Raw genomic sequence first — 13,857 nt, 5'->3', positions numbered from 1 at the left:
TTTTTCATTTCATTATAGATCATTTCCCAGAAAGCCTTAATCCTTGGGCACGTCCACCAAAGGTGAAAGAATGTACCTTCAGTCTCTTTACATTTCCAACATTTGTTATCGGGCAAGTGATAAATTTTTGCAAGCTTGACTGGGGTCATGTACCACCTGTAAATCATTTTCATTAAGTTTTCTCTTAAGGCATTACACGCCGTAAATTTCATACCGGTGGTCCATAACTGTTCCCAGTCAGCAAACATAATATTATGTCCAACATCCTGTGCCCATTTAATCATAACAGACTTCACCGTTTCATCCTGAGTATTCCATTTCAGCAGCAAGTTATACATCTTTGACAAAATCTTAGTTTTGGGTTCTAACAATTCTGTTTCTAATTTCGATTTTTCCACCTGGAATCCAATTTTCTTGTCCAATTTGTAAGCCTTCATTATCTGATAATAATGAAGCCAGTCTCGCACTTTGTTTTTTAGTTTCTCAAAACTCTGCAATTTCAATTTGTCTCATAGAATCGTTGTCCTTGCAGAGGATTCTGGGACATGATCTCTGGTCATGCGGAGCACTGACCAGGCTTGCTGGTTCCTACTACAAATCCTGAGGGTTTTCTAGTTGTTTAGCTGTCATGAGTGCACACAGGGGAGCTGAGTGTTGGCAAAGGATGGCATGTAATAGAAATGTATCTTTGTACAGCTTGCCTATCTTTACCATCTTTTTCACTGAGGATTTGCACCACTTTGCATTCTGTGCTCTTTCTTACTCTAAGGCGGTCAGTTTGTTCTGTGTTATATAATGTATAAAGGTATAGGTCTAGTCACGGACGACTCTGGGGTTGCGGCGCTCATCTCGCTTTATTGGCCGAGGGAGCTGGTGTACAGCTTCCGGGTCATGTGGCCAGCATGACTAAGCCGCTTCTGGCGAACCAGAGCAGCACACGGAAATGCTGTTTACCTTCCCGCTGGAGCGGTACCTATTTATCTACTTAGTGCTTTTGAACTACTAGGTTGGCAGGAGCTGGGACCGGACAACGGGAGCTCACCCCAACGTGGGGATTTGAACTGCTGACCTTCTAATCGGCAAGCCCTAGGCTCTGTGGTTTAACCCACAGGGCCACCCACATCCCTTCTGTATATGTATAATGTATATGTAGCTTTAATGGCATGATTTCCCAGTTTAGGGTTTGCAGGTTGGAAGTTACAAGTGAGGGCCTGGGGAGGAAAAGGAGATTTATTCCTCTTACCCGGCTTCCCTTCTCTGTTTTGCATGCTTCGGTATGAGTTTACAAATGGAATATTGACTCTTCCTCCAGTAGCGTATATTGAACATTAATATTTTCAGCGTGTTGCAGTTATTGCAAATAGTTTTCTGTTCTTGTGTTTTGAAAAGGTTGGGTTCATTAAACTGCAGGAACCTTTAAAACATATTGTACTTTTTAATAGCGAGGTCTTTTGAGACCCATATATTATCCCTTTATATGTGCAAGACTGTAATATATAAAACACTATCCTGACTTGAGTCATTATCAAATGCATCTTGTTGAATCCCCCCTCCCTCCTGTGATTACAGTATTAGATTTGTAAAAGATCCCTCCCTCCTTGAGTCTAGAAAAGCTAGAACTGAGTAGTAGTAGTTCATGATTTTGTTAGGGTTTTGCCACTAGGGCTAGGAAAATATACTTTGAGATGTGATTATATAAAACTGTCAGTTAAAATACATGGCATTCAAAGCCAGCAATGTTGCGTTACATTTTTGAAACTTCACATTTTTGCTTTCCAGTAGAACTTGCTTCTGTCGAAAGGATCACTGTAACCTATTCTTGCATGTTTATCTTTTTCCAGGTTCTGATGCCGAGCAGGATGCTGCTATCAAACTTGCCAAAGAGCGAGCTGACATAGTTGCCAAGTATGACAGAGTAAGTTTCTGTACTTGTTAAGACACCCTTGCAAATGGCTATTCTTCTGCTCTCCTGAGGCAAAGACCTATTGCCACAGGTGAGCAGACGGCTGGTGAATAAAGATGCCCGCCCCTTTCTTCCTGTCCTCGTGTGCCATTCTTGGACAAACATGGTGATGCCACACTATGTTTTTTTACAAGGAGAGGGGAGGAGCAAAGATTCACTCTAATTCCACATTGGAAACAGTGCCTAAATTGCGTCCTCCTCTTTTCTATGTTGCAAGAGAAATGGCATGGGGAGGGAATATTTAGTTCTTCAAAAGAACATAGGAATTGCTTTGCTGGGTCAAACAACTGATACTATGTCGCCAATCATGCCCAGGCAAATGCCTTTGGGAAACTCATAAGCGGATAGTCTTATGTTAGTTGCTGACATTGTCTGGTAGTTGGAGATCCAGTTTCTCTGAACCTGCATGTTCAGCTTAGCTAATATGAGAAACTTGCGCTCTTGCTTTTTAATGTTCTGTTTTTAGCTGAGCATGATAGGTATCGTTATTACTGGAGAAATGGTAGGAGTGATTGTAGTAGTGGTAGTTTATGATGCTTAAACATTAGAACAATTGTAATGCAGACACATGGGAACAGCATAGACATGGCTGCTATCCAGAGAGCGATGTCGCACAAGACTGAATATATGCACTGGGTTTATTTATGTACTCTTATAAAAACAGGAAGCAAAAAACCCCCATTGCCCACATGGACCCCTGCCCCACTTCTCTGGATGATAGCTGTGTGTGTAGTACGGGGGTCTAAACTTTTTTCAGCAGGAGGCTGGTCCACTGTCCCTCAGACCTTGTGGGGGGCCGGACTATACTTTCTTTTTGGGGGGGGGGGAGAATGAATTCCTATGCCGCACAAATAACCCAGAGATGCATTTTAAATAAAAGCACACATTCTACTCATGTAAAAACATGCTGATTCCTGGACCGCCCGCTGGCTGGATTTAGAAGGTGATTGGCCTGGATCCGGCCCCTGGCCCTTAGTTTGCCTACCCATGGTGTAGTACATTGTTGTTTAGTCGTGTCCGACTCTTCGTGACCCCATGGACCAGAGCACGCCAGGCACTCCTATCTTCCACTGCCTCCCGCAGTTTGGTCAAACTCATGCTGGTAGCTTCGAGAACACTGTCCAACCATCTCGTCCTCTGTCGTCCCCTTCTTCTTGTGCCCTCCATCTTTCCCAACATCAGGATCTTTTCCAGGGAGTCTTCTCTTCTCATGAGGTGGCCAAAGTATTGGAGCCTCAGCTTCACAATCTGTCCTTCCAGTGAGCACTCAGGGCTGATTCCCTTCAGAATGGAGAGGTTTGATCTTCTTGTAGTAGTACATTAGAAATAAAGAATTTGCTCCCGGTTTCAAACTTCAAATCAGTCCTTTGCCTTCCAACATGTTGTACCATAAGTAATGAATGAATTCTTGTCTGTCTTTGTTGTGTGTTTTTCTGTAGGGCCGTGAAGGTGTGCAGATTGAGCCTTGGGAAGATGCAGACTACCACCTTTACAAAGTTACTGACAGATTTGGTTTCCTGCAGTAAGTTGCATAGTTTGGCAAGGGAATTACATTAAAAGTTTGTCTGCATTTTTTTTTTTTTTTTGTTATTCACTTTTATAAGCCTGTCTGGTCAAAGTATTGATTGCTTCAAGTAGAATTGCTTTGCGAATAGTATTCTATTTGGCGAATAAAATTTAAATGGTCTTGCACAGTATTCTTCGGTTATTTATATTCTCCACTTTTCTTACTCTGATTTGAAATTGATCCGTATGGGCAGTCACCTTTCCTGTGTATAATAGTAGCAGGGAGAAGCTTTGTGCAGCAAAAATCAGGTCATGCTAGATACTTTCTGTAAGAACTAAAAGAATAATTCTTCAGGGGACTCTACAGAGGATGCTTCTACAGAATGTGCAACTGATGTTTCTTGTTCTCCAATAGGAAATAGTTTTATTTCTTAAGATATATGTCACAAACATATCACAGTTTTATGTAGCTAAATTTATTTGCAACAATCATGGGGCACAACAGAGGAATAGTGAAAAATACCATCGCTTTACTACCCAACACCAGTTACAGATGTAAGGTTCCCAGTTGCCTAACACCTATTAAGAAATTCTGGGATGCTACAGGCTGACATACTCCCTCGTTCTCTGTCTTTGAAGATGTTTTGTGCATTATGATACTTAAAACCTGCTTTTCAGACTTCAGTTAAGAAGATACCTCCAACTGAATAAATAAATGAAATTCAGATTAAAAAAATTGTTTGCATTAAAGGGAAAAGTTAAACTGAAAAGTAAAAGGAGACCAACATATCACTTGTTCATCTCCATTCAGCAAGGTAAAGCCAATCAGCAAGGTAAAGCCAATGCCTGCTGCTGATGTCAATGTATAACAGCTTGCGGATGTACATTGCAGTGCACAGCCAGTCCCTGCTGAACTAGATTGAAGAAGAGTTTGGATTTGATATCCCGCCTTTCACTCCCCTTCAGGAGTCTCAAAGCGGCTAACATTCTCCTTTCCCTTCCTCCCCCACAACAAACACTCTGTGAGGTGAGTGGGGCTGAGAGACTTCAGAGAAGTGTGACTGGCCCAAGGTCACCCAGCAGCTGCATGTGGAGGAGCAGAGACTCGAACCCGGTTCCCCAGATTACAAGACTTCTGCTCTTAACCACTACACCACACTTGATGCACTTGATGGATATGCTTTTCCCCATCCAGGGCCAGGGCTTGCAAACAGTGGGGTGCAACAAGAACTGAGGCTTTTGACCAAAACTAGTTGAGTTGCTGATCAGTTCAGGCCTCTGGTAACCCTTAATCTGACTTTAGTGGTAGCCTGAGCAAGGTTCACAATGGCTTAGGTTAGCACTCTATTTTAGCTCCCAACAAGAGTACAGGTTTTCCCTTCACTTCAAGGAGAGGTCATGTTATCTAAAACCTGGACCATTCTTTTTATATCTAGAAGTTACTATCAAACAATTTCTATAACAAAAATTGATGATAGTTTAGACATCTTCTGGAAGTTCTCATCCTAATAGCCATTGTTTGAAACCTTAACATTGTTAAATTTTCTTTAATGATTAAGACAACTTGGAGAGAGGATTCTCTAGCTTGGCCAAGTGTTTATGAATTTACATGAAGATAAGCTGCTGTGTTCATGCTTGTGTGTTTGATGATGGTTTCATTTAGTCCAGAGCTGTCTATCGTAACTGGAAGCAGCTCTTCAAGGTCTCAAGCATGGCTCTCTACTAAGCCTGTTACCTGCAATCCAGTTCACTTCAAACGCCACAGATGGAATCTGGGAGCAGTATCCACTTAATAGTTATGCTAGCCCAATGACTTCCAGCTGCACAGTGTAGCTTCTCTGCCCTCTCCTGCCCCTGCACACATCCTCAGCCTGCATTGGAGGGTTGGAGAAACCCCCAGAGCAGATTTAGGAGACGTGTGGGGTAGACTGCAGGGAGAAAAGAGGGAATGGAATTTGCATTGCTTACCTAAAAGCCTTTATGCTAGTGTAACTGCTTAGTTGGCTACCTCTCTGAATTCCTATATAGGGATGGGCAATATTTGGTTTTCAGTATGGGCTTGTCATGGACTTGAAACCAGTTTTGTATGATATATCGCCCTAACACATATCATGATTCGCGATATATTGCCAAGTCAAAAACTATGAAACTGATTATCACGATAAGGACTTCAAACTGGTTTTGGACGATATATCAATATATATCCTTTATGTGCAAAGCATGTGCTCTGCTGCTTCGCTATGCCCCCTTCCCACTGTGCTTGAATGTATGACTGCCATGCTTGTCTGAACAATGTAATGGTGCACTACTGTGCAGCGGCTTTAATTTACAAGTTGGCGTTGAGGAGTCCTTTCATTAACCATTTTCCCAAGGGAAATTCATAAGTAGAACATTTACACAGAATTTCCATAGAGCTACCAATATTGTGCTACTTAGTGTGCATGAGCCTTGCATATGTCCAGAAAATCTATTTGCATGGACACAAAAAGTTCCAAGTGTACATCTTTCATCAAGAGACAGTACTGTAGCTGGAGCACTTGTATTTGATTGAGGCCAGCTAATGCTTATCCAGTTATCTAGGTTGTATAAGAGTTCACTTCCATGTATAAAGGTAAAGGGACCCCTGACCATTAGGTGCAGTTGTGACCGACTCTGGGGTTGCGGCGCTCATCTTGCTTTATCAGCCGAGGGAGCAGGCGTACAGCTTCCGGGTCATGTGGCCAGCATGACTAAGCCGCTTCTGGCGAACCAGAGCAGCGCACGGAAACACCGTTTACCTTCCCGCCGGAGTGGTACATATTTATCTACTTGCACTTTGACGTGCTTTTGAACTGCTAGGTTGGCAGGAGCTGGGACCGAGCAACGGGAGCTCACCCCATCACGGGGATTCGAACCCTCAACCTTCTGATCGGCAAGCCCTAGGCTCTGTGGTTTAGACCACAGTGCCACCTGCGTGTATACCTTACTGTTAAAATAACCAGTCTGCCATAGACATATGGTGACTTGGGATCTCTTACCAAAGCAGAAAGGAATTGCTCTGCAGGATCCCATATAAGGGCTGTGCCTGAGAACCATCAGAGGGGAGAAGCACGCATGAGACCTAAATGTGGCGAGAAAAGCTCAAGGCCCTCTTGCTTCTTCCCACACGACTTCAGTACAACATTCAAAACACCCACACTTAACTAGCATATACATCTAATTAAGCAAATGTTCAGAGTTGAAGACCAAGGCTGAAATGTAGGAAGTGGCTCGCGCACAAGCTCAGTAATTGCATAGTTTTGTTTGTATATTTATCTTTATCTCCTTGGAAACTCATTCGAAACTGCAGGACCTCTGCTTAGCGATTTGGTTTCTCAAGCATATAACTACTACAGGAGCCTTTGCTTGTGTCTTAGGGCATGGCCACACCAGGTTTACTCAGTTGTTGCTTCCTATACTGTATTCCCTTCACTGTATTTATAATTTGCTTTCTGCACCTGCCTCAGCATCCCCCAGGTTTGTTTGTGCTGCCACATCTCTTCTCAAGTGAATAAGTTATTTTTATTTATTAAATTTGTATACCGCCCTTCACCCGAAGATCACAGGGCGGCTAACAACATAAAAATACAAAATGAGAATTCAAAATACCTAATAAACAAAACAACCCCTTTCCCACCAACACATTTAAATAACCAGAAAATGTTCAGTCAGCCAAAGGCCTGGATATAGAAACATGTATTTGCCTGGCACCTAAAGATAGGTAACAAAGGCACCAGGCAAGCCTATCTGGGAAGAGCATTCCACAAATGGGGAGCCACCACAGAAAAGGCCTCTTCTTGTGCTGCCACCATCCAGACCTCTTGTGGAGGAGACACCCAAAGAAGGGCCTCAGAAGATGATTGCAGGGTCCATGTTGGTTCATATGGGGAGAGGCAGTCCTTTGAGGCATTGCAGTCCTGAGCCATTTAAGGCTTTATAGGTCAAAACCATGACTCTGAATTGAGCCTGGAAACTAATTGGCATCCAGTGCAGTTGGGCCAGAATTGGCATCACATACTGAAGCTGTCTTTGCTGTGTCTTACCATTTGTATACTCAAATGGCAGCAGGCTGTTTGGATTCCATAAGAAACCCAGACAAGTCAGTTGGCACACTATTGTGGCTGTTCTTGAGTAATTAAATGTGTTTGAGAAGAGGCAAGACAATATACTGCTTGAAGGTTCAAAGCGGCGTATCTTGAAGGATGGGTGCCTTGTTGTTGCTGGGAAGTTACGGTCTCATTAAGGGGATACTGCGTAAGGATTTATAGATTTTCGGCAAAATGTATTTTTTATGTCTGAAAAGGTTTTGCTGCTTGTGTTATGTGTGGAGGCCCAGCAGTTGCACATATTGCTGTGATGTACAGTTGTTGGAAACCACTGTTGCCCATGACGCGCTGCGTACTGCAACACTTTAATATTGGCTGCTTAGCCCTTTAAAACATTGTAAGCCCAGCATGTTATCTTATTATCCTATGCAGGCATGTTCAACAGGTAGATTGTTGGGCACCTGTGGTAGATCATGTGATGCTTAGTGATTCCCCCCTCCCAATAAAAAAAGCTCAACAACTTTGCCTGTCAATAACAATGGGTAGATCACACAGCCAATATTTTTATAATGTGAGTAGATCAGTCTCTTGGGAGTTGGACGTGCCTGTCCTATAGCAATCGGGGAAGGTATATGAGGATTGCTATCTCAGTATTGCAGATGGGGGGCGGGGGGGGATAGAGAGAGTAAATGAAGACCAGTCTACTGAGTCTATGGCTTCGGTCTATCAAATATTTCCAGTTCTTGTTGGAATCCCATCTGTCTCAAGAGACAATGGAATGCGCCTCCAGGAGTGAAGTCAAACCGCTGGAAAATCACAGCACCTGCTTTCGCTGCAGAGACCAGTAGCTTGTAGCCGCTGCATCCCGCATTGTTTTTCCTGTGTTTGCAGCGCCAAAGTGCTGCAAGGCACAAGCCTGGCCAGAGTGTATGGAGGTCCTGGGCTGCCCAGACGACAAGACCCCCACACTTTTGGCCTCAATGGTGTGGTCCAAAGGAAAGGAAAGCAATACATTTGGCACCAGCTTGACTGCTTATCATTTGACCCTGGTGAAATATTGCCAAATATTCCCACAGTGTCACAGAACAGTGGTACCTTGGGTTACATACGCTTCAGGTTACATACGCTTCAGGTTACAGACTCTGCTAACCCAGAAATAGTACCTTGGGTTAAGAACTTTGCTTCAGAATGAGAACAGAAATCGTGCTCCGGCGGCACAGCAGCAGCAGGAGGAGGAGGCCCCATTAGCTAAAGCAGTGCTTCAGGTTAAGAACAGTTTCAGGTTAAGAGCGGACCTCCAGAACGAATTAAGTACTTAACCCGAAGTACCACTGTATCTTATTCCATGATGTCAGGACTGGGCAAACATTCGTGTGCTGAATTTGGTAGGGGTGTAGGTGGAGCCACAGCAGCTGAAGGGTGGAGCCAGAGGCAAAAGTGTTTTGCATTTAACTAATCTGCATTAAAGAACTCCTTGTTTTCACCATGGAAACCACAGAATTCCCAGTCCCATGCAGATGTACTCAGAAGTAAGTGTCAGTGGAATTGATTAATGTTGGTCAACATTTTTCTTTTCTTTTTAGTTCAACAGACAAAAGCAGCTATTCTGGAAATCAAGTGAAATTAGTTAAATTCTGACTTTAGTTGTAATTGTCTATCTGGGTGACAGCGAACACTAATACTCAGGGATTACACAGTGGTCTTAAAACTTAAAACTCTTGATCTGAAGGAGTCAGGAATCAGTAACTGCATATCTCAGAGCATATTTGTATGTCCTGCACAAAGTTTGGGGGATGCAGACTGCAGTGAGAAAGACTTGTTTTAATTCTTTTCAATGGAGCTAACTTAAATACCACTGTGGAACTCCACTTCCAAAGATGGTTGTAGTCATCTATTCTGTGTGAACATTTTTATTTGCAAAGTTTTAGAATCTAATATGCTTCATTGCCACTAGTTGTTGTAACTAACTGGCCTCTGGAATACTATCAATTATTAAAATTCAATTTTATGGTAATGCTGAATTTGAACATGCTGGTTGGGGACCGGCAAAAGAACAAAATTTACTTGTGTTCTAATTTTAAAATGAACCTGTGGAATATATTGCTACAGATAGGGCTCTTAAGTGAATCAGATGTATTTGCTATAAAAATGCAGGAATCCATCATGTTAATAGTATGTCACAGTTGCAAAGTTAAGCACCCGTAAGTAAAACAAAAACACCCCCCCCCCAAAAAAAATAGGTCTGGGCAAGCCTTATGTAATACTCCGTTTAATGGTCTTTCCACTAGCATTTTGCATTACTCAAATTATTTTATGCTCAAATTAGTTGAATTCTCAGAACAGCTAGTAGAAAACAGATCCCAGCTTTCAAAGGAAACTACACGAGCTGCATTTTCCCATGCTATGAGATTTGGCTGATGTTGCTTCTTTAAAACCTGTGTGTGGTCCAAGAATAGAGATGCGTGCATGGGCAAATGTATTGTGGAGAAGGCTGGTGGCTTACCCAAATGCAGCGGATATATGATGCACAAGTTCTATTTCTGTCACGTTGTCCTTCAGAAGCTTCTGTATTTTCAGCAGCTGAATGTTTAGTGGGTGACTAGTTCTCTATTGCTACTGCCGTACTTAGGGGGGTTCAGGGCATGTCTAAAGGGCCATGGTATCAACTTGTATACAAGAAAATACATTAAAATTATTACACTGATGGCATCTGACACCATTACAATGTAGCTATATTAATGAAACAATCTTGCCATTATGCTGGAGAGGCTGCAATAGTATGGGCACAGCATTTCACATGTGGTGGATGTGGGAACATATAAAACCCTTCTGGCAGAGGGTATGTACAGAAAAAAACTGTATTACGGGTTTAGAAGTGGAAAGTACCCCAATTTTGGGATTATTAACTTTTTTAAAGAAGGGCAATCTGATCTTCATTATGAAGAACTGATTACTTAGCATGCATACGAGTGGCACAGAGTTGGCAAGGATTGGAACATCTGTGTATCTCTCATTGGAAACCAAATGCATGTCCTATTGCTGTATCAGAACAATTAACAAAGAGATTACATGCATTGAGTAATACAATCGACGTAGATGCTTTTGTTGAAATATGGAATCCATTTATGAAATACTTTTCTGATAACCCTGAAGAATGGCAGCCACCAAAATCACAGAGCGGACTTTGGCAAACTTAAATAGGCTGATTCGTCCGGCATGGGGTGGGGGTAGGGATAAATTGGAATTTTCTCCCTCCTCCCCCGGTAATTGTTATACAGTGGTGCCCCGCAAGACGAATGCCTCGCAAGACGGAAAAGCCACTAGACGAAAGGGTTTTCCGTTTTGGAGGCGCTTTGCAAAACGAATTTCCCTATGGGCTTGCTTCGCAAGACGAAATGTGAGTTCCTGCAGGTTTTTTTCCCCTCCCCCCCTTTTCCTAAGCCGCTAAGCCGCTTATCAGCTGATCCGCTGATAAGCCGCTTATCAGCTGATCCGCTAAAAGCCGCTAAACCGCTAATAGCGCTAATCCGCTAAGCTGTCAATGGGCTTGCTTCACAAGACGAAAAAACCGCTATACGAAGAGCCTCACGGAACGGATTAATTTCGTCTTGCGAGGCACCACTGTATAATGGAAATAAATACCACCACCACCACCTCTTCTAGACCTGAAGACACTATCTGAGGAGCTTTCCCTAGAGGGCAGGAAAAAGGGACCACAAGAAAGTGTATTGAAATCCATGAAAAGGAATTCAGCAAAGGAATACTTTTAACAAACAGGAACATTTCATTTCTGGCCTGGAATAATGAAATGCACAATTTCGAAGGCTATTCTTACATCCCTTGATAATTTTGCCCATCACTCCCTACTGGAGAGTATGTGTGGAAGGGTCCACCCCCCATGGTTTGAACAAATGTACATTTGTAGGGATGGTAGTGCCTGCTTTTCTTTTTCCTTTTTCTTTGGCAGACCTAATCTTCCTTCCAGTCTTATTGTCCCCCAAAGCTTTACATTATTGGTTTGTATCAACAGGCGCAGCTCCAGCAATTTTGGCAGAGCTGCTTCTCTTTTCTCAAGCCAATGATCCAAAGTATAATTTTATCTGCTAGCTTGTGAGAGTTCGTTAAAGTGCTGAACGTGTTTTGAGAAGGGATTGCTAATGCAAGGGATTATGGCTCTGCCTGGGGCATACATCAGGCAATAGAAATCTGTCTTCTGTGTCATGCTAAGAGGCTGGCATGTACCCTTCTTTCTATCACACTTTATTATTTAAATGCAATGCATTGTAGCAGCAGGTGGGAAAATGAAAATAATGAGCCAAAGAAATAGATTTTATTCAGAACTGAAGTACATTAAATGTCTCCAAGTGAAATAATTGACTTCTCTTTTTTAATCTAACTTTATAAAGGAATATTTTGATCAGCACAGCTATATGCTTTTCTGTTCCTTCTCCTTTTTGTGTGCACAATAGGCTTCAGTGGTGTAGACTTCAGTGTTCTAATCTTAATCCCATTGCTATCCTGAGATTCCAGCTATTTCCAGGTAATTCATTAAAAAAAATATCTAAGAAGCTGATGGTCTTTGCTCAGTCCTTGCCTTGTTATCATAAGTCAATAAAGGCAAAGGTAACCCTGACCATTAGGTCCAGTTGTGACCGACTCTGGGGTTGCAGCGCTCATCTCGCTTTATTGGCCGAGGGAGCTGGCGTACAGCTTCCATGTCATGTGGCCAGCATGACTAAGCCGCTTCTGGTGAACCAGAGCAGCGCATGGAAACGCCTGCAGGAGCGGTACCTATTTATCTACTTGCACTTTGACATGCTTTCAAACTGCTAGGTTGGCAGGAGCAGGGACCGAGCAACGGGAGCTCACCCCGTTGCGGGGATTCGAACTGCCGACCTTCTGGAAAGGTAAAAGGTAAAGGACCCCTGGACGGTTAAGTCTAGTCAAAGGTGACTATAGGGTGCAGCACTCATCTCACTTCAGGCCGATGGAGCCGGCATTTGTCCACAGAAACATAAAACCAAACAATAAAATCATAAAAAAATAAAACAAGTTTAAACAAGAAGAAGTTAAAAGCAAACATCAATAGACCCTTCTGAGGGACTCTTAACTGCCTGCACAGACCTGGTGGAATAGAGACATTTTTATCAGGCACTTAAAAGTTAGCACATAAAGTATAGTTATAGTAATAGTAATAGTAATAGTAATAGTAATAGTAATAGTAATAGTGTAACACTTTTTCAGAACACAACATTAGGAAAGTAAACAATGACCCTGACTCAATGATGTAATTTTAGTGTGAGCATTTAAATAGACAGAGGGTCCTCAATAATAGGAGTTGAAATACTTTATTACCGTATGGGTGGGGAGGACCTAATATGTTGTTTTAAAAGAAGATGCATTGTTTGGACAATCCTGGCTTTGTGTTGGCATCAAATGCTTTATCCCTATTCCTCAGGGGCATGTATTTGCTTTAAAATGCAGTAAACTGAGCATGCTCTTACAAAAAACCAATCCCAGCTAAGTCAGAGGTGTCTGTAAATCTAATACTGCATTTAATGAGCCTATATAACTTGTCACTTGACATTTGGAATTTCTGTAGTGAAAGTGGGCACCTCCAGAGTTTTTATATATTGCCTCAGTTCTGATGAGGTGGTAGGATCAGCTTTTATATCGCGTATCACCCTCCCAGAGGCACCATGTCCCGTTTCTAAGCACCTTGCTATTTCTATAGCAAAACTGACAATAGCGGTGGTCAAATCCTACATTTGCAGACCTTGTATGATAAGGACCTACGTTTGAAGGACATTTGTGCAACACTGTCCCAGGGAATACATTTCAGCATGTGTCGGTCCCTGTATTGGGGCAGCTGTCATTCTGAAATGAGCGTACAATATAAGCCTGAGATACAACTTGTGTGGGAAAACTTTGCCCTTCTTTCTGATGCAGCCCTTTTGTAGCTTCGCTTGCTGGGATAAAACTCCTTAATTATGAAAAATGACCTCCTATAATAATGGCCATGGCCATATATCTGGGTGAGTTACAGAATTGGATGTTATAAGATTTGAGCTAGCTTCTGTAATAGTCTTAACCGATGAGTAATGCGAGTGTTGCTTTTGACACATTTTTCTTGAAAGATGTATGAAAACCAGCACCAGCTGCCTCTCTGTGTGTAATAAATTTAAAGATCTAGCTCCATTCATCACTTCAAATCTATTCTCAATGTGCTTCCCTCAATAAAGCACATTCTTCTGAAATTCTGGCTTTTCCCGAAATGCCGCTTATGTGCTGGAGAAGCCTTGGTATTTGCACTGTTCTTTTCCC

At 42.4% G+C, this 13,857-nt stretch overlaps 1 protein-coding gene across 8 annotated transcripts in view; it reads left to right on the top strand.

The window, feature by feature from the left end:
* Window positions 1-13,857, top strand: part of USP6NL (USP6 N-terminal like) — a 144,704-nt gene that overhangs the window by 68,841 nt on the left and 62,006 nt on the right. For all 8 annotated transcript variants that reach the window (XM_081879735.1, XM_081879732.1, XM_081879734.1 and 5 more), the window contains 2 exons: window positions 1,842-1,915; window positions 3,403-3,485. In XM_081879735.1, coding sequence (XP_081735861.1) covers window positions 1,842-1,915; window positions 3,403-3,485 — 157 coding nt within the window. The remainder of the gene's footprint in view (window positions 1-1,841; window positions 1,916-3,402; window positions 3,486-13,857) is intronic.

This window comes from Podarcis erhardii (assembly GCF_964252035.2).
Source record: "Podarcis erhardii genome assembly, chromosome: 10".
NCBI classification, from domain to species: Eukaryota; Metazoa; Chordata; class Lepidosauria; order Squamata; family Lacertidae; genus Podarcis; species Podarcis erhardii.
Note: the sequence above shows the minus strand (reverse complement) of the source record. Positions and strands in the feature narration are given on the sequence as shown.